Source organism: Dromaius novaehollandiae, chromosome 13 (assembly GCF_036370855.1).
Source record: "Dromaius novaehollandiae isolate bDroNov1 chromosome 13, bDroNov1.hap1, whole genome shotgun sequence".
Classification (NCBI taxonomy): Eukaryota; Metazoa; Chordata; class Aves; order Casuariiformes; family Dromaiidae; genus Dromaius; species Dromaius novaehollandiae.
Genome location: NC_088110.1, coordinates 14,234,770 through 14,258,689, shown reverse-complemented (window position 1 = coordinate 14,258,689; position 23,920 = coordinate 14,234,770). Strand labels below are relative to the sequence as shown.

At 38.3% G+C, this 23,920-nt stretch overlaps 1 protein-coding gene and 1 long non-coding RNA gene across 4 annotated transcripts; one reads left to right on the top strand and one right to left on the bottom strand.

The window, feature by feature from the left end:
• Positions 1-7: 7 nt before the first annotated feature.
• On the bottom strand, positions 8-21,020 carry LSM14A (LSM14A mRNA processing body assembly factor). Of its 3 annotated transcripts, none has more exons than XM_026107662.2 (10): positions 20,617-21,019; positions 13,316-13,479; positions 11,799-11,931; positions 10,074-10,196; positions 8,018-8,194; positions 7,634-7,696; positions 6,799-6,978; positions 5,066-5,237; positions 3,946-4,174; positions 8-1,962 (listed from the first exon to the last, which is right to left on the bottom strand). In XM_026107662.2, the coding sequence occupies exons 1-10, from the start codon at positions 20,735-20,737 to the stop codon at positions 1,939-1,941; spliced, it is 1,386 nt and encodes a 461-aa protein (XP_025963447.1). In that variant the 5' UTR covers positions 20,738-21,019; the 3' UTR covers positions 8-1,938. The 3 variants fall into 3 exon arrangements, with proteins under 3 accessions (XP_025963447.1, XP_025963448.1, XP_025963449.1); XM_026107663.2 differs by having other exon boundaries at positions 10,074-10,193; XM_026107664.2 differs by lacking the exon at positions 7,634-7,696 and having other exon boundaries at positions 20,617-21,020.
• A 16-nt stretch (positions 21,021-21,036) lies between these two features.
• Positions 21,037-23,626, top strand: LOC112987678 (uncharacterized). Its single transcript, XR_003260344.2, has 2 exons — positions 21,037-21,398; positions 22,813-23,626. It is a non-coding gene; the product is annotated as an uncharacterized LOC112987678 (long non-coding RNA).
• The last annotated feature ends 294 nt before the right edge of the window (positions 23,627-23,920 follow it).

Sequence of the window (23,920 nt, the reverse complement as noted above, 5' to 3'; positions counted from 1 at the left end):
CAAGAAATAACTTTCAAAAGACTGATTTTATTGAACAGTTTATTCTGCTTTAAAATAAAAAACCCCTCACGTTCCTGGAGCAAGGTACACTGAAGGTATGCCATGCTGCTAACTCCCGGGCACAGAGCACCCCGATTAGTAACCCGAAGTACTGGGGGGAAAGACTTAAATTCATACCTTCACAGCATGTATCATTGGTATTTACAATTCATCGTGTTTAAATAAGCCTGGGACACCTCATACAGTATACATAGTTATTGCAACAGTACAGCACTTGCCTTTATGTTCAAAAACCTCTAAAGTTGTTCAGAATCATGATTTGTGGATCCCAAAAGGCATTGTTGTTAACATGCAAAAAACATTACTAAACAATATTATCTAACTTCTACAGTTGCCAAATACTTGACCTTAATAAGGAAACCAATTACAAAATACTTCCTTGTAGTGCTATACAAAAAGTTATAAAATTAAGATTCTATCAACCACTTTTAAATATTTCAAATTTCCAACAGTGCAGTTTTCCACATCTTTATCACCACTGAACATTTTGAAGATAAAGTTAACAAAAAAAAAAAAATCAGCAAATTAGATCAAAATGTTTTAATCTTTGGATCCCTTTATTCCTGTGGCCTTCATATACATATACAGACACAAATGACCAGATTTCTATTTCAATTGTAACTTAGCATATCAAAAAGTCGTAACTAGTCATTCAGAATTGGCAAAAAAGTCCATACCATGTCACTTGTGGATTCACGGTCCACCGTGAATTAGAACCAGAGTTTTAATGTCTCCAAGCTATGGTCTATCAAAATGCAAACAACTTCAAACACTAAGAATTCTTTTTAAATTGCTTATGTCTACAGGTATTACAACAAAGTTAACATTTCAAGAATTGACAAATGGAGACATACTTTTGTCCCAGGCATTCCAGGAGAATCATCTCAACTCATGTGCCTGGTCCATTTTATTAAAAAAAGTTAATATTTATCACTAAGTAAAATTTCAAATTTTGACATATGAAAATTTTTATTTTGTCCTTATTCGAAAATATCTCCTTAATTTGGTCAAATCCTGTGATATGCCAGAAACTACAAAAACAAATTTTTGCAACAGAAGAGAAGAATGTATCCAGTTTTGTATAATGGAAGAACATTTTCAAATCTTCATTACAGTCCAAATATAAAATCAAACATTTAAGCCTGAAAAGCTGCTAAAGAAGAAAAAGGAAAAAAAAGAAAAACAACTAATTCAGTGTTCTTCAGCATATCAACTTTTGCAATAACACAGTATGTTTGCCGACTTAAAAATGTTTATTCTTTAAAAAATTAGTTGCTTTTTATACAGCTATACAAAGTTTGTAATGTTTCTTTGGCAATGGGATATAATGGAATTTTACAACTATATAAAAAGTTTCCTTTGCCTAAGAAACAGTATTTACTGTGTGTACATATCTGACTGACAAAGCAAGTTTTCTACTGTCCAGCACCCTAGTTGATAAAGTACAACTATCTCAAAAGGGATATTACAGGATTTCCAAAAAACAACCCTCAGTGGATCAAAACACTCACAGTATCGACGGCCTTCTGCATACAATTGTCCTTACAACTCGAAGCAATTATCAAATACAGTTTAGTAGTAAGAAAAATCCTTTCAGTGATGAAAAAATACTTAAACTCCATCGAAGTACTGCTTTATAATTAACTATACATAAGAAATTACTTATCCTTCTGTCTCAAATATATTTAATGCTCACTGTTTTCAAAGATGGCCATTTTTCAAAAAGTAACTGCATTACACCCCTTTGAAATTAAATAGTTAAATCCCAGTGCTGGTGACAAGTATACAGCAAATTAACTTCATTCTTTGCAGAGACTGAAACTAATTCTCTGGATCAAGAAGATCTAGACGTTCACCCGGTTTCAGGTTTCTTGCAGACTATGCAGCAACTTTGTTGTCTTTCTAGAGGGAACAACAGTAGAATGTTACAATTCATTTTGCAAAACACAAAAACTAATTTATTTGGATAACAGCACTGGGAAAAGATGCATTGTGATGGGTAATTCTGATCTACTAAAACCAGAAAAGAGCACTTCTTATGGTCAGGTTAGCTTCTGGTCAAAATACCCTCTGCCTGACACACACTGAAGAAGCTAGTCATTTTGACTAGAAGCATGGCACAAATACTCCAATTATCTGGAAGACAGTGAATCACATTCATACATAAATTAAGATCTTTGACTTGAAACTAAGAAGTTGAAGATCCATGCTAACACTCATTGAAGCATGCTAAGCTGTCAAAAAATTTCTTACAATTACAGAACTAATTCTTACCAACAAATCAATGAGTGACTGAGGAACAGTGAGAAATTTGCTGTGATGAAAAAAAACATTTTTTAGTCAAACAATTTCATCCTCAACTAGGAAACAAAGAACTTCCACTGTGCAAATCAGTAACTGCTCACACAGTACACTACCAGAAAAAGTTTTTATGTCTGGCTCAGAATTTTAAAAGCCTATATTTACATGCATTGATTTAGATAATTATATTTGTTACTGATTCTGAACGGTGCACCAGGATCATTTCTGTTCTTTAACAGGCTAATGTTTGGGCTGAAGATACAGGCTTAGTGCTAAGAAAAATGGCTTACACTGAAATTATGAAAAGATTTTAGTTTTGCAAACAATGGAGCACTGCTGATTTACATAAACTGCTTGGCCAATTAGCTTTCATAAAAAGGATAATTTATTTGTGTTGCTTCTAAAAGAACAAAGTAAGTGAACCTAACATACTGCTAGCACTGAATATTTCACTTTACTGGCTGGGGATGACAACCAGCCAGTCCTTTCTCTGAATGGCTGATAGCAAGAGGAGTTATGACCATCAACAGGGAACAGAAGAATGGACATCTTGATAATGTTGCAAAGCCAAACTGTCTTAGTATATTCTGAACAAAAATTCTGGTTTTTAGCCATCATAGCTCTTGCAGAACAAATTACTCTTTTTATGCTTATTGGATGATTAAAAAAAAGTTTTTACATCAGGTTATTTCAGTTAGCAGACTTGCATGGTGTCTTGTGCCTAAAGCCTTAAGAAACTTTAAACTTCATTCATATTTAATTAAAACAAAATAATAGTATCTGATTTTTTAAAAACATTTTCACTACTGGGTAGGCAGAAAAATTCTCTTTCCAAGGTTTAATACCTTATCTCCCCCCCGCCCCCTTTTTTTAAACCATTTGATTGGCTGAAAGAGTCAATTCTACCTTAGCTTTCCCAGCAGCTATTTTATAAGATTATGTTAAGCTATAGCTTAAAAAACAAAGAGAAAGAGTGTTTAACAGGAACTTACACAACTCATAAATGACTATTTTTTGACCTGCCTTTTTGCAAAAGGTCATCTCTATGCATCAGTAACTGCAGTTATTCTATTTTTAGGGATTATATGGGAACTGACAAGTATATAGGACAGCCCACTTTGTGCCAAATCACTCACAAAGAAAGGTTCCTTGCATGCTACACGCATGTTCAATTTCTCCCTCTCAGCCTTTACATTTTAGAATACTGCTTAGAGAAATGCTCCCAACTCACATTTCTAACACTTTTATTCTATCTGTAGATGTTTTACTTTTTTCTTTAAATCAAGCTACACAATAAATATTATGGGCATGTGAATAAAGGCAGCTTGCAGTTTTGGTTGTTGTTGATATGAAATGTTGCTATGTTAACCCAAATTTTAGCATTAATGGCCCTTTGATTAAGTAGTCCAATTATCTGCGAAATAGTATTCAACAAATTCTTATTCTCAATAGTTCAACATCAAATCTAAAAGCAAGAGTTTTACCACTAGTTTCCAAGGGCAGTGGCTCAAGTCATACACTCTTCAATGGTGATTTATTTAAGGACAATCACCATTTTCATAACAAAGATTAAATATATTTTACCCTATATTCAAAGTCAGCAAACTCCCTGCCTCCACGACCTCCTCTGAAGCCACCACGAAAGCCTCGGGGGGCAGTGAAGCCACCTCTTCCACCTCCTCGCCCTCTTCCACCTCGGAAGCCAATCCCCCCTCTGCCTCGGTAGCCTCCGCGGCCACGATTAGGACGCAGTGGTATTCCAAAGGTCTCTGCATTTAATCTTCTCTCTTCAGCCCAGGTCGGTCTCCGTTCTCTGCCACACAAAAGGAACGAGGATTGTTTATTTTAAAACATTTCAAAAGAAAGATTGCTTGGCTTAGTTAGAATCACAAGACAATGAAATGCAAAATTACAGATTAATCACATTGTAAATTTCCAAATTATGTCTTCTGCAAGCATCTGGATGTCTGCCACAATTCATTTGATTCAAAAAAAAGGGGGGGGAGGGATACGTTACAGTATTTATTAGTTATATATATTAGTAATGCCGTAAGAGTTTCCTATAAAGAACGCGACCTGTATGCTCTGCACACAGTATTATATAATGAAAAGCAACAAAAAACCCTGTTCTTGACAATTTCAAACAGAAAACAGAAAAACAGGAGTTTGCAGTTACAGATGTTAGTCAAATTTATCTAGCCGGTAGTTTTTTTTAAAAAAAAAAAAAAAAAAAAAAAAAAAAGAGGCCGTCTATGATCTCAAACTATGTCAACAATTCACATCATCTTTCATAATAAAAAAAGGAAACAGCAAAGGACAAGCTTTCATTTTCCTGAAATGCTGTCTTCCTCTTCAAACAATACTATTGGCCAAGGAGTTACGTAATCTACTTAGAAACCATTACCAAAGCACTTTCATGACTGATTTAACTTAAAGTGGTAATTCTGTAACACAACAGCAACAACATACTGGAAAGGAGATTCTGCAATATGTGCATTAAATTCTAGAAGCATGTTTCCAAACATTTAAAACATCTTGCTATCAATATATTACACTCAAAGAATTTTTATTTTTGTCCATTGCATGTGGATTTAACCTTTACTCATTTTCCATCTAGAGTTAGTTGTAATGAGTAGTGCTGACACTACCTTATGTCAAAAACATGCATTATGCAGCCTAAGAAGCTTCCCATTACGAGCCATACCTATTGTCATCACAGGAGATGTTATCAAAAAAGGATTTGGTTTTGTCATAGTAGCAGTTGGGTCCAAGTGGATCTTCCTCATCTGCATTCCCTTCACTATTTTGGGTGTCAACACCTGAGTCACCTTTGTCTTCTCCATTCACAGGCTTCTCTGGTTTCTCAAGTTTATCTTCTGGAAAACAAAAATAAACAGAAATTTTCCAGCCCATCAGACTAAACAAAATAGCAATGTTAATTTATTCCAAGACACAAACACACAAAGCAAAATATATTGAACATTTACAACATAAAACAATCTCCTGAAGTTGAACATGAGTGTCAGATTATCTGACTTGCAAATTAGGATGTTTTGCTGCTGCTGTCTGGAGGCGTGACATCCTTTATATTCTTTGCAGGCTAAAGCAGGTCGTGGTAGAATGAATACGATAGCTGTCTATTTCCTAACTCTTAGCTTTCTCTTTTCTAAGCTCAGAATCCTCACTCGGTCATTCCTCATGCAAAAGCGATTCCATGGTTCTGCTCATCCCTGTTTGCCCTTCTCTGTGTTTTCCATCACTGCAGTCTCCCTTTTGAGACAGGGAGCCAACATTCAGGAAGTCATGGCATGGACTTATTTTAAGGCATTTTCCTTTCCTAATAATAACTGAAGTTATCTTGCTGTGATTGATATTCAATCGTTTTATTGGTATTGACAAACAAGCTGATGGTTCCACAGAACTACCCATCATGATTTTCAAGTCTCATTTCTAAATGTTCATAGCTCAAGTCTCATAATGCCATGTGTAAACTTCAGATTTCTCCCTCATCCACTCCACAGCACACCTAAGTTTACAATTAGCTACTCTTTAAGAGAGAAAAAACAACAAAACAAAACATGAATTTACCATCCACTTTGTCTCATGAGGTCTTTCTATAATTTTCTATGGTTAGCTTTCCTCTTTACTATTCTGAATAGTTTAGTGTCAACTGCAAATGTTCTATTCATTATTTAAAAATGATACAGAAAAGAGGTGAGTACCAGAGAATAAATTCTATGGGACTCTACTGGTGGTTTTTCTCTACACTATAATCTGACCATTTATTCCTACTCTTTGTTTCCTAGCTTTTAGCCAATCAATTACCCATATAGGGAACTTTCTCTTATCCTGTAGCAATTTTGTCCAGAAACAGTAGCAGCAAAGTAACGAACAAGTGGCTGATCTCGAGAGAGTGAAATAATTAAAACAGAAGCCTGCTACAAAACAAAAGTCCTGCCAGCATGGATCTGAACCACTCCCGTGTTTCTTTAGAAAAAGGAAAAGAAAAGAAATACCCTGTTTTATAGACAGACTCTCATGCATGCTCCAAAAAAGTTCTGATCCCAAACTAAGATTTTTATGACTACTTTTGGTCTATTAATAATTGAAAACATAAAGACAGATTTTCCTTTACTGCATCTTTTCCAGAACTCACTCCAGAAAATACACTCACTATTGGGACTTCTGCTTAAGTAACAGGCATTTTTAACCAGCAGACTTGTTACAGCATGGACCCAGACTTAAATATTGATCCAAGTATTTAATAAATTAAATAATGATCCCAGTTTTCTTGTCCATTGATTTTTTTCCCATAACTGCTAACAACATTTAGTAGGACAGGCTTTTTTAAAAGCTCTTTCTCCAAGCATTAACATTTACGAGGCATATCTTGCTGTTTTTCCTCCATGCTCAAATCTAAAGCAAAAATTAACTTACCTTTTAATTTAAGTTTATTATGAAATTCTCTATCGATTTCCTCCTTGTTGAATTGTGCATTTGCACTTTCGAAGTCAAAGTCTTTCTCAAACTTCATTGGACCATCCCTCCTAATACCAAACCTTCCTCGGCCCCCTCGGTGACCTCCACGGCCTCTCCGTGCCGAAGGTCCACCTGGAACTGAAAATTGAGAAATTCCTGGGTTTTTTAAATTCCTCGGGTAATAGGCTGAGGCTTCAAGCATCCTCTTCCTGTGTTTCTGTGGTTAAAAGTCCTGTTGGAGCAGCTTATAATTCGTAAATTCACTTGCAATAAACACAGCAAGGGCATAAAACATGAAATACACTAACCTCAGGTACTACCCTTTAGTAAGCAAAAGGGCTTTCTAGAAAGTCACTAAAGCTTTCCAAGTAACAGTTAAAATGTTATTGGCTTTTCAGTCAAGTATTTCTGTAAAAGACATCAAGTTTTACTTCATACTACTGTGTGTATAAATCCATTAATACTGCTTGTTCTTGTATTTTTATTCCAATCACTGCAAGTGATTGGAAATGGTAAAACCACTGGTTTAATGTTGACTTTCTGTGCTTGTGTTAATCTGACCCAATGCAAAATTACCGTTACCCACTAGAAACAATTCTGTGAAAGTATTCTAAGTACATGTTCTACATTATCATAATCTGAACTGCAAGTTTTCTTGACTAAGATTTCTGAACATTAGAAACAAAGTTCTACCGCTCTGTAAACTATATACAATACTGTATGTCAGTAGACTTTATTAAAGTCTGAAACTAGATGTCTGAAAACAACAACTATTTCTCAAAACAAGATTTACCAATTTGCCGTTTGTTTTCATTTCTGAGTTCATTTTCTGATCTTGAAACCTTGTGTGCTTCAGCTAAAGTTGGAAATAAAAAGATGATTTGTTTATCCAATTAGATATTTTCTATCATACTTATGTATTTAGCTATATAGTTCAGATTTCCAAAAAATCCAAGGCTATGAAAGTAAAACATGAATTAAACTTCTTGAACGAAAAAAACATTTGACAAAAGGAAAAGAAAAAAAGAAGAGTTACAATCCAGGTCTCTGCTGGCCAGTCTACTAGTAGCAGACAGCAGGAAGATTCCTGCACACCACCCTTAATGCAGAGCTGAACAGCTCTGTATAGAGGAAAAAACACAAAACCAAAACAAAACAGGAAGTTATCCAAAGCTACCTCGTCTGTGCTCCTGATTCTCTAACGATTTTTGGCTAGCAGACACCAAAGGTCTGGCTGGTACAGGACTCCTTCTCCCAACAGGTGCTGGAGCAGGTAAGTGGGCTGAAGCTGTTTGTACTGCTTGTTCCATGGTGGGGCTCCTTCTCAAATGATCGATCTGAGGGCTTGAACGACCTAAACAAAAACAAGCAAACAAAAACCCCCAAAGGATTATTTCTCATCTACAAATCTGAGTTATTGGTCTCAACCAATCTAGACTGACAGGGTTATCTGCCTTACCAGTCAAGACAGTTGTGTCCAAAGAGGAAATAAATATTTCTGCACCCTCAGATCCACTAATCCAGAATGAAGGATATTTAGCAATTCCCCTTCCCCCAGTCTAAAAGAAAAAAATGGGTAGGACAATTAATCCCTACCAACCTATCTATGATGAGCATTTAGCTGTGGAATTAAATTTTTTGATTGATAGGTGGTACAAATACTCTTTCTGCCTCCCTGAAAAGCCAAGTGGAAAGTGACTGTTCCCAATGACAGAGATACAGTTATGATACTGAAATTTCATTTCATCTAGCACACTGTTGTATGATCAGTCAACAAAATAATGAACAGTGACAGCCAGCGCCAGGCATAATGCAGATGAAAGAGTTGTGAAAACTTCCCCATAAAGTACTGTTCATACATTTCAATTTACAACATGAGTGACTGGAGCCAGAAGCATATTTGGAACAGACACATCTGAGCTGGCCAGGCAAATTCATAACACCACAAGAATAAATCTGCCTAGAAATTAGAATGGTAAGACTCAAGTCCCAAGAAGTAGGCCTGTAATTTTCCACCTGTCCCATAAAAAAAATTTTAAAAAGTCCCCAAAGCTACACCTAGGATCTAAAAAACAAGAAAAAAGAATTTTTAAAGCAAGTGCAAAAAATCTTGTTGGTGCCCCACTGGAAGTTTTTTTGCCAAATGTATGTTCATCTGGAACACATGTCATATTAAATCTAAGAATCGTATGATTTTTAAATTTCATCTACAGAGAACCAAGCTACTCTTTCAGTAGAACCAAGCTTCTCTTTCAGTAGAGAAACAGTAAGTGCTCAGCATTTTTTTTTTTTTGGTTAATGCAGCAAAACTCAAATATATATTTCGTAATCCATACAACTGAAAGCCATCCTAATTTGTTCACAAATTTCAACTAGAATTTAGGGGGAAAAAAACCTGTTTGCTATTAGTAAAGTTAATTATTTTGCCTTTTAAAATGACGAGGGATAAATGGTAGCACACACTGTTTTAGTTGCAGCAATGAAGACTGGAAAAAAGAAAATAACACCTTTTGGATTTTTAGGAGAGACCTTAAGGAAAGACCTTACCTCAGGAAAGGTAAGGATGAAGTTGCTTAATGTTTAGTTTCTTTCCTCTTTGCCACTCAAATCACAAAGAACTATCCTTTTGCTTTTTATTTCTTTTTCTAATATTACACAAAATCTATCTATGAAGTTCCTATTACTGTTGAGACCATTTAACTGTCATGTCACTACCTCTAGAGGCATTCATGTCAGTATTATTTAGGTAACCATACATTAATAATTATTCCCCCACACACCTTTAGGCATAAAGATTTAAAAATTGTAGACTGAAGGACTTCACAATTCAGTCAGCATGTAGTATCTTAAGTTTTGTCAAGCTATCAATAAAATTAGGTACGGAACTTCCATATGCACCTGCTTGCTAACATTCATCTGAAGTAAGTCCTACTCCTTAATCTAGATGTTTTAAAGATAATTGGTGTGTTGCTAAAACTGCAATTACCTATGCAGCATAGCTAGATATAGGAAAACACATTTAAAGAATAAATACAAAACCTCTCAACTCATCCTTAATTTTCTTAACACCTTAATTTTCATGACAGAATTGAATTGTTTGGTATACCATTAGCCTCAATTTAACCTATTTCAGCCTGGACATTTGAAAATAACATTTCTGGCAACCACCTAAATGGAAGGGGGAGACAAGATGGTCAGTCAAAAAGCTCACAGATTCATTCAGCAAGATTTACCTTGAGACATCTGCGTTTTTAATGATCTTGCATCTGTTGTAAATGCAGAACCAACTGCAGTGCTTTGGGACAAGCTAGCACTGCCTGAAGAGTCTGTTCCAAAAGATGTTAAAGAACCTCCTGCTTTGAAAGAAATAATACAGCTGTAAAACCTAGTTTAGACTTCTTTGTAGTCGTTTTTAAAAAATTAGTACTAAATGATTTGGGAAGCCGTATTAGGCTATTCTAGAATACACAAAAGTCCATCCATCTGTGCCCCCACATATTTAAATTTAATATAACATATGTATTCTTACCAAGGTGGTAAGACTATAATACCTTGTTGCCTTCTATCTTAAAAAATAAAAAAGCACTGCCAACTTTAATATTGCAAGCATTAACATAGCATGGTCATGACACCACCTTACAGAGCAAGAAAAAAATGCCATTGGTATATATTTTTGTTTAAAAGATGTTAAGTGGGAATATAACTATCATGTCTTATTCATTAATATCAAATTATGGGCAATTCTACAGCCTTCAGTTCACATGGCTGGCATTTTCAGTTCTAAGAATAAATTTGTTGCCATTACAGTTACAAGAATATAAGTTCTTATTTAAAAAATAAAAGGTAAAATACAATAAAAATACTCCTTTCAAACTCTGCTTCTCTATTACCTTGTCTCACTCTGGCTGATGAAGGCTTTCATCTTCTGTATTACTGCAAGTTATCAGCTGCATTGCACTAAACATACTTTTTGCTACAGACCAGTTTGTTTTTTCCTAATATAACAAGAGTCTACATCTGTATTAAACATATTTTTATGATCATAAAAGATAGAAAACTAAGTTAAATTCTGAAGAATTAGAAACTCCAGGGTGTTTAGTGTTTTGCATGCTTTTAAATTTCAGCCATCACTGTAAATAACACCAGCCAAGTAATACCCATTGTTACCATATCAAATTACATCTGTATTTGTATCAGTATGATACTCACTAGTAGCTAAGTTTCCACTGCATATAAGGCCTCGATTTCCTTGTATGACCTCAAAATTCTCACTTTAAGCCACAGTGATCTTATCCAGTTCATCTCTAAATGCTGAATGGAAAGGACTTACGATAAGGTTCTTGCCTCTTTTCTGTTAACTGAACTCCTTATAGAGTCATATGTGTGGATTTTGGTTTTTTTTTAAATGGTGGGAATGTAAACTGACTTCTCTTTTGCTGAAAAAACTTTGAGAGAGGGAGGAAATTTAGTTGGTTTGAGAGCATCTATTATCAGATTTACAGTATAACTAAAAAGGAGCAACTAACCCATCAGCTCACAAACACTTCAAGTATGGACCTCATGCCAAGCTAACAACTCATGAATAGCTGCAGAACTGTGCTGGCAAAGGAACTGCTGAATAATCCAAATCCTTGGTTGAGGCACACACCACCTGACCAGCTGTCCCCAGCACAGCAAGGAGGCTTTTGTGGAGGTGCGGCTTCTCTACCACTTGTGAAATATTCATGATCCTTTCCTGTTCAGCCCTCTGAGATGGGGAGGTAAGTTATGAACCATATAGATACTTTGATTTGAGGCAAAAAGGCTAGGAAAAACTCACTACTACTGAGCTAGCGTGGGACTGATGTAGATTCAAGACCTGCCCTTAGGATAAAACAAGAATAATAAGCACTGATTACTGTTTAGAAACATACATGCAACTTCATTTATAGGAAAATATGAAATAAAAATGAACATACCAACTCCAACAGCGCCAAACTGCTGCCCCACTAATGGGCTTGGACTAAACTGACTGTATGCAGGCATTCTGCCAAAAGGACCATAGGACCCCACAGACTGGAATGAAGATGTAGTTGAAGACCCTAGTGAAGACTAAAGGGAAAAAAAAATTGTAGAATATAATGTTTGCATAAAAAGCGGAAAATAGTTCTGCAAGGCAAGAAACAGAGGAAACCAAAACTTTTCATTAAATTTACCATAAGACTGTGGCTAATACATATACGAAAACTTTACATTCATAAACTTGTTTATTTTGATATTAAAAGTTTAACCAATGTATTTCAGGAGCAAAGACAGCACAAAAATGCTGAAATAATCACATTACTCTGCATTAGAGCCCAAAACATTCATTCTAGCAAAAGAACAATGGGCAGAAAAAAAAATTTCATGTGTGTGTATATAGTTTAGAAAGCACTTTCACCTTTCTGATGTTACTAACTTGTGACAACAGTACTGCAGAACTTGCAATCTTTTCCCTAGAACCTCAGATACTGGACTTGGCTTTTGTCAAGCACGTGTAAGCAGTTGTTGGTGAACTTGAAAAATGTCACATTTTCCCCCTAAAGTTTCAAAAACCACACAACCAATGTAAAATCCAAACACACCAGCAGAGGTGAGTCTATTACTGCTGGGGTTGGCAGCAATCTCATTTCACAGCTCTCAACTAACACTGACAGAAGCAGTTGCATCAAACTTGGCAAAACACCTTAGGAATTAGGCAGCAAGGATACTTTGTAAGGAAGTTAAGTTTTACTTTATGAAATAGTTAAATATTTGAAATTACAAACTTATGTAGAATTGATCAAGTTCCTTTTGAACCCAGAATTTCCATCTTGCTGTCAGTGATAAGACACCCCCACAATCACAATCAGCAAGCCAACAAATTTCAGAGGTCAAACATAATCAGCTCTGTCAGTCCATTTATTATAAAGCAACAGATTAAGCAGCCCTGAAGGCTTCAAGCTCTAAATTGCTCCCTCTTCAAATAAGGATGTTCAAATAATTGCCCTTTTTAAAATACAGAGCTAGATAAAACACTAAGTCCTAGTCAAAAAAAGAAAAAAAATCCCCAATGGGGATGTTTCCGCATCTACGCAATTTGACTTATACAAAGTCTGATCTTCCCAAGAAATCCTGCATACTTGTCCTGCTAACCCAAATACCTTTCAAAAGAAGGTATCAAGGTTTACCATTTTTGGTTAAAAAAAAAAAAAAAAAGCATTTTTGAAAAAACTGTCAGCTTTGGTGTCCAATTCATTGTACTAGAGTTAGACTTCAATTTTGATTTTCACAGTTGGACATGATTCAAGAGAGAAAAATCTTATGACTCCAGAAAGTCCAGAATTCTTTACTTTGCATTGTGAACTTTACAGCAACGAAGATTCTAACTTTTAGCACTAAGTCTCAACTAGATAGCACTTAATGCTGCCAGGTTGTCTTAAGCAACAAACAGGTCTAAAAATACGTTTCAGCTTACCTGAACAATAGCAGGGTCCTGTGGCAAAGAACACTGAGGCTTTGGTGGCTCACAGACAGTTAGATCTTTAATGTCACTACCACGGAATATAATATACTCGAAGACTTCATCGCGAGGTGGTATAGGTCTGTCAGTTGGTCTATCTTCTGTACCAAAGGAACGAACTGCAGAAATGGGAAAGGGGGATGGGGGGAAGCCCCACATTCAGCAAAAAGGTTTCAAACATACAGCAGAGACTGGTATATTTAAGTAAAAAGAACAAACTGATTGGGCAAAAGGTCCATTAAATAGGCAGCATATTCTTTGCCACTGTCAACTGCTCCGATAGAAACAAGTAATCTGACCTTATAAATCTCTGTTAAAATTCAAGCAAATACACCTTTCCTATTCCTTACTGAGATACCACTTACACTATCACTCAGAGGTTGAATGTTTTGATTGTTTTGTGGGGATAAGGGGAAGCAGCAAGGCAGTTTTTTGCTGAAGTTAACATAATCTCTGGACACTATAACAACAGGAACCCCAAGTGGCAACAAAGGTTGGTACGTCAGTCCTGTGAATCTACGTATTTCATATTCTGCATATACAAAATAGGAAAAAAAATTATCTTAATACTACTAGAAATTAAGATACTACAGATGACCGAAAGCAAAGTATTTTTCAAGGTCTGAATCAAAATTTAAATAAACAGTTATGAACTCTAATATGTCGATACAGTTTTCACTAAGCACAATGCATTTTGCTTGCTGGTTTAAGTTTCATATCATCTCTATCAAATTAAGTGAACTCATTGGGGCAGAATTGTCATCTTAAGTACTCCTGCATAGGGTGCAACACACTGACACACGAAATTAATTTGTATGTACTTAGCTGAATTCCAACAATTTGCGGATTATATAATGAAGCCTATCATGCTTTACTCCTTGTATCACATATAATCACTACCAGTGTATACAGCTGACATTGTTTTACCTTCACTACTCTTTCCAGACATTTCCTTGCCTTAAGACTATCAGCTCCAGGTGAACATAAATTAGGGGGAAAAAAAACACATATGCGCACGCGCGCACACACACACAGAAAACCAACCAACTTTGATCTCTGGCCATCCTATACTCTATTTAGTATATAACTGGTAAATAAACTTGGCCTTTTATTGTATTATTTGACCTGTTGTCCTGCTAAATGCAATCAAAGTTGACCTTGTACTGGGGTTGTCTATCCCACCACATTGAAACGGTGGCTCTACTAGCCATTTTGTCTACAAAGGTGTGCAAAAAATGGCTGGTACATGAACTGTTAAGTTAATGAAGTATTTCACTTTCTAGCTAAAATGAAGGAACTAAGCAACAGTAACACCACAAAAAGGGTAGTAAGCTAGAGGAAGACGTCTTGCCTTTATTGATGAACTATGGCAGAAGTCTACTTTGAAAGTACTTCTCCTGCAAGTCAGAGCTACTCTGTATAGATAAGCATTTTAGTAATAATACCAACGTCACAAGATACAAAGAAGAGGAACAGTTTTAACACCCAGCAACTACCTCTCTCCATTCTAAACTAATCAACAAAAGAGGCTGAAAAACATCATTTTAATCTAATGATAAACAATCAATCACTGGATGTATTTTTTTAAAACATTACCTACAAGTAACAGGCTGTAATCAGTAAAAAGATTTTATTGCAACTCAACAAGGATTTGTCTCTCTCTCCCCAACAAAAAATTATGAAAACTTAACAGGAAAGTATTACCAATGCCACAAACCAGAATTTATTATTAATAGATTCAGCTGTCTAGGCAACTAGATGAAGACACTGATAACATAGTCTACGGTTTGCAAAAAAATACAGGAAGAGCTGCTACTAGGGGTTTGGGATTGTTCCCTTCCTCCCCTTCCCCCCTGCCCAACACACCTGAAACTACTGAACTGGGTTTAGTGCAAATCACCCCCCCCAAGAAAAAAAAGACAATTTTGCCCAAAAAAGGACAACTGTTTATTCCTATCCTGCAGAATTAAGCTCTGAAATGGGGTTCAATCTTTCCCCCTCAACCAAAAGCAACAAAGGTAACCATCTCTCACCCTGCTTTTCATTCTAAAGCAAGGAACCAGAACTGCATGTGCAGGGATCTTAGAAAACAGGTAAAATTGGCTTAACTAGATTAAGTTCCAAGATAAGTACTACTCTGTGTTTTGACATAGTGTCTATCCCTATTAGGTCCTCAGATACTAGCATAACAGAGTTGAACATTTCATTTAATATTTTGCAAAGGGATGCCTCTCTCAATAGTTTCTTCTTCCTCTGCTTGGATTAGGATTTAACATGCTTTGAGTCCACTGAAGTAAAAAGTCTAATATTAAAGGTAGTCAATACAATAGGAGTTTAGAAAGAAACAGCTTTTACCATAGCTTTGCATAATCAGAAATACTAAGTTGTCAGAGTATCAAAAAGATAATGTATTTGGAGCAGCAGCAGTCTTAGAGCTCTATCCAGCTCTGCCTCTTGGGGTATTTCCTCGGACTACATCCTTCCTCCAGAACAAGGTGCAGTGGTTCATATATAGCAAAATACTGAGGAGTGAGAGGAAATGAAAATAAGCACGTGAAAAATAACATGACCATATAATTGTTACCAGAACTGCAGTAAATCCATTTAATCCTACCATATCGATTTAAACATTTTTCTTCAAATGAGCTAAATTGATATAGTGACTTGCAAAGAAGAAAAAGGCAACTATCATATGTTAAAAGCAAATATTTTGGTTAGCATAATTATACACACTTAAGTAGCTGGCTAGAAAGAAACTTACAGTTTTGAGCATAATAGGATTTGTGTATGACTTTATGCCCAAGTAGTTCCACCAATTTAATATGGGTAAAGAGATGCAAGTAAATATTTGTAGAGATTTTGACTGACTTCAATGTTACTACTATAATACTATATAATGTATAGTATTACTATTTTACACTACTATAATACCCAAGAAAAACACTAAGTTTCCATATCAGTTATCAGAAATAATCACCTGTTGACTGAAAAATACTGTGATAATCAGAAGCTAAGTTGTGTATTCTACTAGCAAAACGAGGACTCTGTTCCCCTTTAAGGTGAATTACTGCACATACACAGTTCAACCAGGTCTCTGCACATAGCACCGACACAATCTCATCAGGCTTACTCTGTATACATCACACACATGCAGACACCAGTCTTTCCCCACTCTTAAGGCACCCATGGGAAGCACAGTGACCAAAATTAGGCCACCACTACAGAACAATTCATTCTTAATTGCCAAATCTCTCCAAAAACCTCACAACCCTTTCCCTGTAACATGCTCAGATGTCTGCACACCATATCATGGGAAAATAATTAATGGGAAGGTAACAGCTAACAGTGGGCTGTTACTTTCAGAACAATTAATTCAGCCTGCATTTCCCTGCTTTTAGTGGTGCTGACTTAACAGGGAGATACGAGGAAATTAGCCAGGAGTGAGCTTTCACATAATAAAGTGTTCTGGTGTGATATACTGTGCACAGGGTTGGATTAGGCATGCATACCCTAACCGTGAAGCCATGGAGGGAGGCATGAAAGGTGCATGTCACTTAACTGACTCTGAAAAATAACTTCATAAAGACTTAAAAGTTATCCCTTCCCTCTGCTGTTTCTACCCCTCAACTATTGAAGTGCTCAGGTCTTCACAAGAATTTAACTTTGTTCCATCCTCATTTCTTAGTCTTTCTCCCAGTTAAGATAGCTTAAGTGTCTGCAAGAAGGTAAGTTTTCTCTGCCACATATATCATCAGATTATGGAAAACACTATCACAGATGACCAAAAATACTGGAAGTTAAACCACTTACTAAGACAAATTCATGAAAGCTAGTTCATTAATATCTATCAAGCATAATGGTCCAAATGCAGCTCCACACAAAGCCCCCAACAGCTGTAAGTGAAAACTGATGCATCACACTGGACGAACAGTCTCTAACATTCTGTTTCTTATACCCACACCCCTAAGAATTCACTACTGTTGGCAGGGAACAAAGCCTTTTCTGACCCAATATGGTTGTTCTTACAAAGCCTACCTACATTAAAAATCCATCTCCATAAATAGGTGCCTTCAAATAGAAAGACACTGCAAGTTACTAGCATAAAAGACTGCATCTACTTTTTAATGCCACAGTGTGCAAGTTCAAGTGCTATCAATCATGGTTATGTTTATACTGCCCCTGGGTACAGCTGCAATCATTTTACAGCAAGAAAATTTTACCCTCTTCTAACTGTGGTTTGGAAACAGTCTGTTCTGAAACCTGTTGGACCTAATGATGGGAAAACAAATTGCAAGTATCAACTAGAAGTTAATTTAATTTGAAACTTAAGATTTTGCTTTTCTTTTGTTTCTTTTTCTTTCTTTTTTCTTTTCTTTTTTTTTTTTTTTTTTTTAAGTCCCAAACGCTAACTCTGAAAAGCTGGAAATCCAAAGGAAATATCACCATCAATTTTATATTTATATATATATATATATATATATAAAAATAAAAGTAAATAAATCAAATAATCATATATCTTGCCTAATATTTTGAATTCAATCCTAGTGCTATACATAGGCGTTTTCACCCTTATTTAAATAACGGCAGGCTTGAACACTTTGAAAAAGATGCATTATCAGACTCAAGCTTAGGACAAATGTTAGGACAAAAATATTTAACCAATTGTTATCTTCCTCTAACTCATGAGATGGAGGCCACAATTTTTGGTAGTGAAAGGATTGCAGCTTTGTAAATAAAATGCTAGTTGCTAGTTAGAGACCTAGAAGAGATTGCTCCACAGTAACTGAAGACTGCAATCAGGACCCTATCATCAACCCCCCAAAATTATTTCTGCTTAAAAAACAGACTTAAGAGAAATGAGGACATCCCACATGCACATCCTGATCAACTTAATCTCAGGTTAGCCTACTGAAGCCCTACTATTAAACAAATCTGCAGATATTCAATGACAGAGTCTGCCTCTACTTTTGCATTTCACCCCACAAATAATTTCAGCAATTTCAGTTAGGAAACGAGTAACGGTAAATTGACTTGCACTCAACCCAGATAACAGTGACACAAAGCCATCTATAGAGTGGAGCAAAATGGAAGCGGTAAATCATTTTTTTGTTGGCTTTTTTAACATCAAGATTTTTGGTTCCAGGTGGCCTGGGAATACTCATTTATTCTCTTCTGAATCATGACACTATGTTACAAAACATACATTCTTGAGCTAACTCAGACAAGTTTTATTAAAGCAAGTTTAATAGTTTAGATTTACATTTTGGATGAGAGTTATGAGAAGAGAGCCATTTAGATTTATAACTGTAGTTTAATCTGTCTTAAATATCTGTACTTCGAAAGGTATGCAACAATATGACTTAACCACTCCTGAGAAGTCATGCATGACTGTCCTGGTCAGTACTAAATCTGTCAAAATTAGAGTAAGACTATTACAAGCTCCTCAAGGATGGGATTCTTGTAAACATTTTTGTATGAAACTTAATCATAACATGCAATTGGAATTCCTAAACATTTATTTTTTATCATAGTGCTTATCTTTTTCTCATATACAGAAATACCAGCTGTCCATTTTAAGCTGATAAATCAATTCTGACAAGGCAATTTAACCTAAAAACAACTTTATAAATAAATAAGATCACATCATGAAAGTTAAACATCCTGTAAATGACTTATGCAGGCCTGGGACCAAGCCTGCTACAAAAGCATAGCATCTGTACAAAAGCAAACCATCTGTTTCAAAGTGTAAGTAATACAACTTACAGAACAAAGCGATCTATTTCTTAAATAGTAATACACACACACATATATGGGGGGGGGTTAAAGTGACAGGGCAAACAAATGAGAATTTCCACACAGACCAATCAGAGATGAAAGCAAACAAACTGCTACATAGTATCAACTCAACAGATGAACTATTATTAAATATAGCAACTGTGTAAAATATCAGATTCTCATTATGCTCTTCTTCACTAGCTTAAAGGCTAAAGTCTACTACAACAAACAGGAAAAGAGGTTTAGAATATTCTCAGTCCCATCATTAATTTACACAGGAAGCAATTTTTCTCCTTACCTAACAGCTGAATTAAGCTCTGATTTTATATATGCATTTAGATTACTTATCAGGACTTTACAGAGTCAAGGTCTGTAAGTTAAAATACAATTGAGTTTTGCAGTCAATTATAAAGAACATATTAAAAATTCTGACTTTATTTTTGACCTGAATATTACAGATTCACTACTACAGTTAACAGACTTGTGCTGACAGTGCATTATCATGTGCAAGAAACAGTACAGCCCTCCAGATACTGTTTCAAACATCCTCTCTTTTTACACCCGTCTCTGACCCTCTTGCTCTACAAATATATTCTCCTAACTTTCTGACACACACATTCTTTTGGCCAATACACTCTCACGCCAGTGCTTGTCCTCAATTTTGATTTACACAATGCCATATATCTACTTCGGAAATTAAGAGCTCACAGTCAGCCTTCTTTGTTGATAACCTCGCACTCGCAGGCTCTCCTTTAGACGATCTCGGCTGTCTCCCACCCCAGGACGCAGCCGAGTTTGACGGGACGCAGCCCCGTACCATTTACGGCCTCTACACCGGGAATTCTTACGATACAAGCGAATCCTCTTTCCTGTCTCCTCCTCTCGCTTTCCCTTATGTTCTCACTCTGGACTAGCTCCACCACTAAGTTCTTCATACTTTTACTCTGTTCAGGACTCCTTTCAGCAGCTCCTGTTCCCCCGCTTCCTGCTCCAAGTAACGCTCCCGGCTCCTTCTCACTGCGACAGTCCCTCCGCGGCCCTCGGGGCTCCCCGTGCCCCCCCGGGAGCTCCGCGCGCCGCGGGAGTCGGCGCCGCCGGGCCGCCCCCGCCCCGCGGCGCTCCCAGCCCCCTGCTCGTCCCGCCCCCGCCGCCAAACGCGGCGGGTGCCCACCGCCCGGCCGCGGCCGCCCCTGCAGGGAGGCGGGCTGGCGGCCGCGCCCCCGGCCGACACTGCGCGGGCTCCCCCCGGAGCTCAGCCCGGCCGCCTCGCCGCGCCTCCGGGGCCCGCGCAGCCTGCAGGCCTCCCGCCCGCACCCGGGCCCGCAGCGCCGCGGACGAGCCGGCCGCGGCTTCGGGATCCTGCTCGGCCCCGGACGGGCCGCCGCGCTGCCTCCGCAGCGGCGAGCGGCGCTACGCCGCCACCCTCCGCGAGGCGTAACTGGGCCGCCAGGGCCACGGGCCTCCGTCCGCCAGGTCCTTACCCTTGGCCAGCGCCACGGTGGAGTTTTCCGTGTCGATGGTGTACAAGATCCCTTCATAGCGGATCTCGGCCTTGGAGATGAGGCTGATCTTGCTCCCGATGTAGGGCGTCCCCCCGCTCATGGTGCTGGCTCCTCGGTCAGGGACCCCCCTCCTCCCCTGCCGAGCGCTCCCGGAGCCGGACGCAGGCGACTAAGCGAGCCCGGCTCGAAATCGCAGCAGGTGCTCTGCTCCTCTCGGGTCAGGCCCGACCTCCCGCCGATCCCCCAGCGGCGGCTCCCCCCACGCAGGCTCCCTCAGCACAAGCAACACCAAAAGCACCCTAAAGCTCCCAACATGGCCGCCGCCTTCATCTTCCCTCACAGCCGCCCCCCCCCGTCGCTCCAGCCGCGAAATGGATGCCGGGAGCGGAGGTGATCTCGCGAGAGCCGCGGCCGCGCAGACGGGGGCGGGAAGGGTGAGGGCTGTTACTCGGGGCGCGCGGGCCGTTGGGGCGGTGGCTTCTGCGGCCGCGAAGACTCCCGCGCCGTCCGGCGGGCAGCGCTGCCTCCCCGCGGCGGCGGCGCTTGGGCTCGGCTGCGCTGGGGACGGGGCGCTTCGGGCGGGATGGGGCCCTGGGAGGGTCCTGCCCCGCTCGGAGCCGGGCTCGGGCTCCCGCCTTGGGGAATCTGCCCCGCCGGAGGCTGTGAGCAGCGAGGGCGGGTGAGGCTGGGCTGGTTGATCTGGGGCTTTTCTGAGAGGCTCAAGTCACCTACTACTGAGTGCTCAGTTCTTGCGCGCCTTGGTAAGTAATCTAGAATTCAGTCATACAGAGAGCTGGAGCAGTGTCTAGATGAAGATGACTGTTCAGTTCTTGTTTTAAGGGGGATTCCATTTTACTCAGTTGGCACGGTCTTGAAATCAGTCAGATTGTGCTGAACAACACTGAGCAATGCAACTGTTGAGCAAATCTTGGCTTTAGTTTAGAGTTGATCTTGAAAAATACCTTTTTAATACAAACACACACAGAGCTTATGATTTTGAGACAGCACTTAACTTGCACTCCATAAGTTAAAAATCATGAATAAGGCTTCATGTTGGACACTTTGCCTGTTGAAACATGATAGTGCCTCAGGCCTCCCTTCTTATATTTGCAGCCTAGGAAGTTACATGAAGCAAAAATAATTTCTTGAAAGGGTACTTAATAGCTTTTGTTACAGCAAAAGGACACAAGTGTATTTTAGTGTGAAGCTTTAGCAAGTACTTTGTTCAAGATGGAGCTTTGAAACACATCGCAAGCCAGATCTTTCTGGAAGAGCCTGGCTGTTTCTGAGTAGGAGCTAAACTAGACTCTTCTGGAAATGTTATGCCCAGGCTCACCTGATGATTAAGCCAACAGAACATAAGTGCCTAGGGAGCTTTACTGCAATGTGTTTCTAGGATGCCCTGAACTATTTAAGAGTTTTGGGAATGAAGTTAATGACCAGACATACATGGCCATATCAGATCCATGGGAGTCAAATGTTGAAAATAAGCATTTGTAATCCAGCTCAAAGCAAAGCTACGGTTTATAAAAACAACAAAAGATGCCTTGCTTATAACTGCATTACAAGGAAGGAGAGGAGTCTTGCTGACCGCTAAGAGGTTGTTGGTCTGTGGCTGCTGCTCTCTGTCACAAAGTACTGACTGTTGGAGGAGGCGGAGAGCCCAGTAACAATCAAGGGGTCAGGTACTGTCATTACGTTATTCCTGCTCCTGCCAACAGAAGGAGATTGACTAGCTTCAGATATGCGTGGGGCTTGGAAGAGGAAAAAAGCTTTGCTGGAGGTTGCACGGAGGAGCAGGACCCTGGCTCATAGAGGGAGAGGAAGCTGTGAGGGAAAGGAAGAAGGGATATTATCAAGGAGGCCTGCAATACTGACATAAGAGCAAAAAATGTACTGGTTGTGGTACAGCTGAGTAATGCTGAGAGGGGGGAAGTGGAGTACCCTGGAATACAACTGCTTTCCCCTTGCATGTGGCCAGCATCCTCATAATTTTTCTCTCATCTGTTTGTCCCAAAATTCAAGTTGAAGAGCTCCGTTTAGGCTTAGTAGGGTTTCACAGCTATGTGGTGGAACTGGAGATAGAAATGGTGTTTGGGACACAGTGGAAGAGAATTTCAGGGAAGAATTCAACTAGGAATACTGTCAAAGTGTTTTGTTTTTTTTTTTTTTTAGGTGCTACACTTGGACAGTTTCTGAAAGAGTGAAGAAGTTGGCCAGAGTGAATAAAAGAAAAAAGGCTGTCAGTCAAGTAAAAAGTATCCCCTTGAAAGACTTTTTAAGGGCTAAATTGGGGCCTTCTTGCTATTTAATTTTCCCAAGTCTCTCTATTGAGTCCTGTCTACGTGAGTACAGATGACTATTTACACTTTCAACAGACTTTAAAAGAACAGGTCATGAATTTCTAAAAGCCATATAAAAAATTATTTCCATTGCCACTGAAAGACACAAAGCTATATTTAAAAGTATTTCTAGAATAGCTGTTGGTTATTCTAGCTAGCTGTAGCTAGCTTTGTGCTCTTGACGTGCATGGATTATTGCAGAGATAACAATAATTGCCATAAGAATTACTGCAGTTTATGCAGAAGTTATTTCTCAGCTGGTCATGGTAGATATTTACAGATAAAACAATAGAGCAAATAAATAAATCATAGAAATAATCCCAGCGTAGTTTCTACAGACAAAACTTGTGAAACTTTATTATTACTATTATTATTATTACTAAGAGATGTGAAAATACAGAAAAGGTTGTTGCTGAAAGAAAACTGATGCTGTTTCTCAAAACTCACCTGTAGTTGATACACTATAGCCCTGATTTACATGTTCCCAATAATGTACTAGCCCCTCTTTAAAATGGGCCCAAAGCCAGTTTCAGCAACAAGTTTATATACATTCTTATGTATATCAGACTTTTTGATTTGAAAGGATTACAATGTGCATCAGTATATATCATGTTTAATTAAATACAATATTCTATTATACTTCCTTATTCTCTGTGTTTGTGTGTGTAAATGGCTCAGTTAAGTGGAGGTGAGTGGGAAGAAATATTAATTCATGTTTTACAGATTACCCACCCACAAATGTGCTTTAAAAGTGTAATTAAAACCAGATCTTTTTTGAAGCTTTGAAAGCTGTAGTATAAATCATTACTTGCCATTTTCTCCTTCGGGTGGGGAAATTACTTTTTATCTTCCAAAGTTACAAAGCGATAAAGTTTTCTTTTATGGTGCTTTTTATGGAGACAACAAGTTTAATGGTCCATTGTGTTCAAAAAATGTACACT

Excerpts from the sequence above, each read along its gene's own strand:
- LSM14A (XM_026107662.2), bottom strand. The coding sequence starts at position 20,737 with ATGAGCGGGGGGACGCCCTACATCGGGAGCAAGATCAGCCTCATCTCC. Across the intron at positions 13,480-20,616 it reads CACCGTGGCGCTGGCCAAGG|TTCGTTCCTTTGGTACAGAA; the intron begins GTAAGGACCTGG and ends CCATTTCTGCAG. Across the intron at positions 8,195-10,073 it reads AAAAACGCAGATGTCTCAAG|GTCGTTCAAGCCCTCAGATC; the intron begins GTAAATCTTGCT and ends GTTTTTGTTTAG.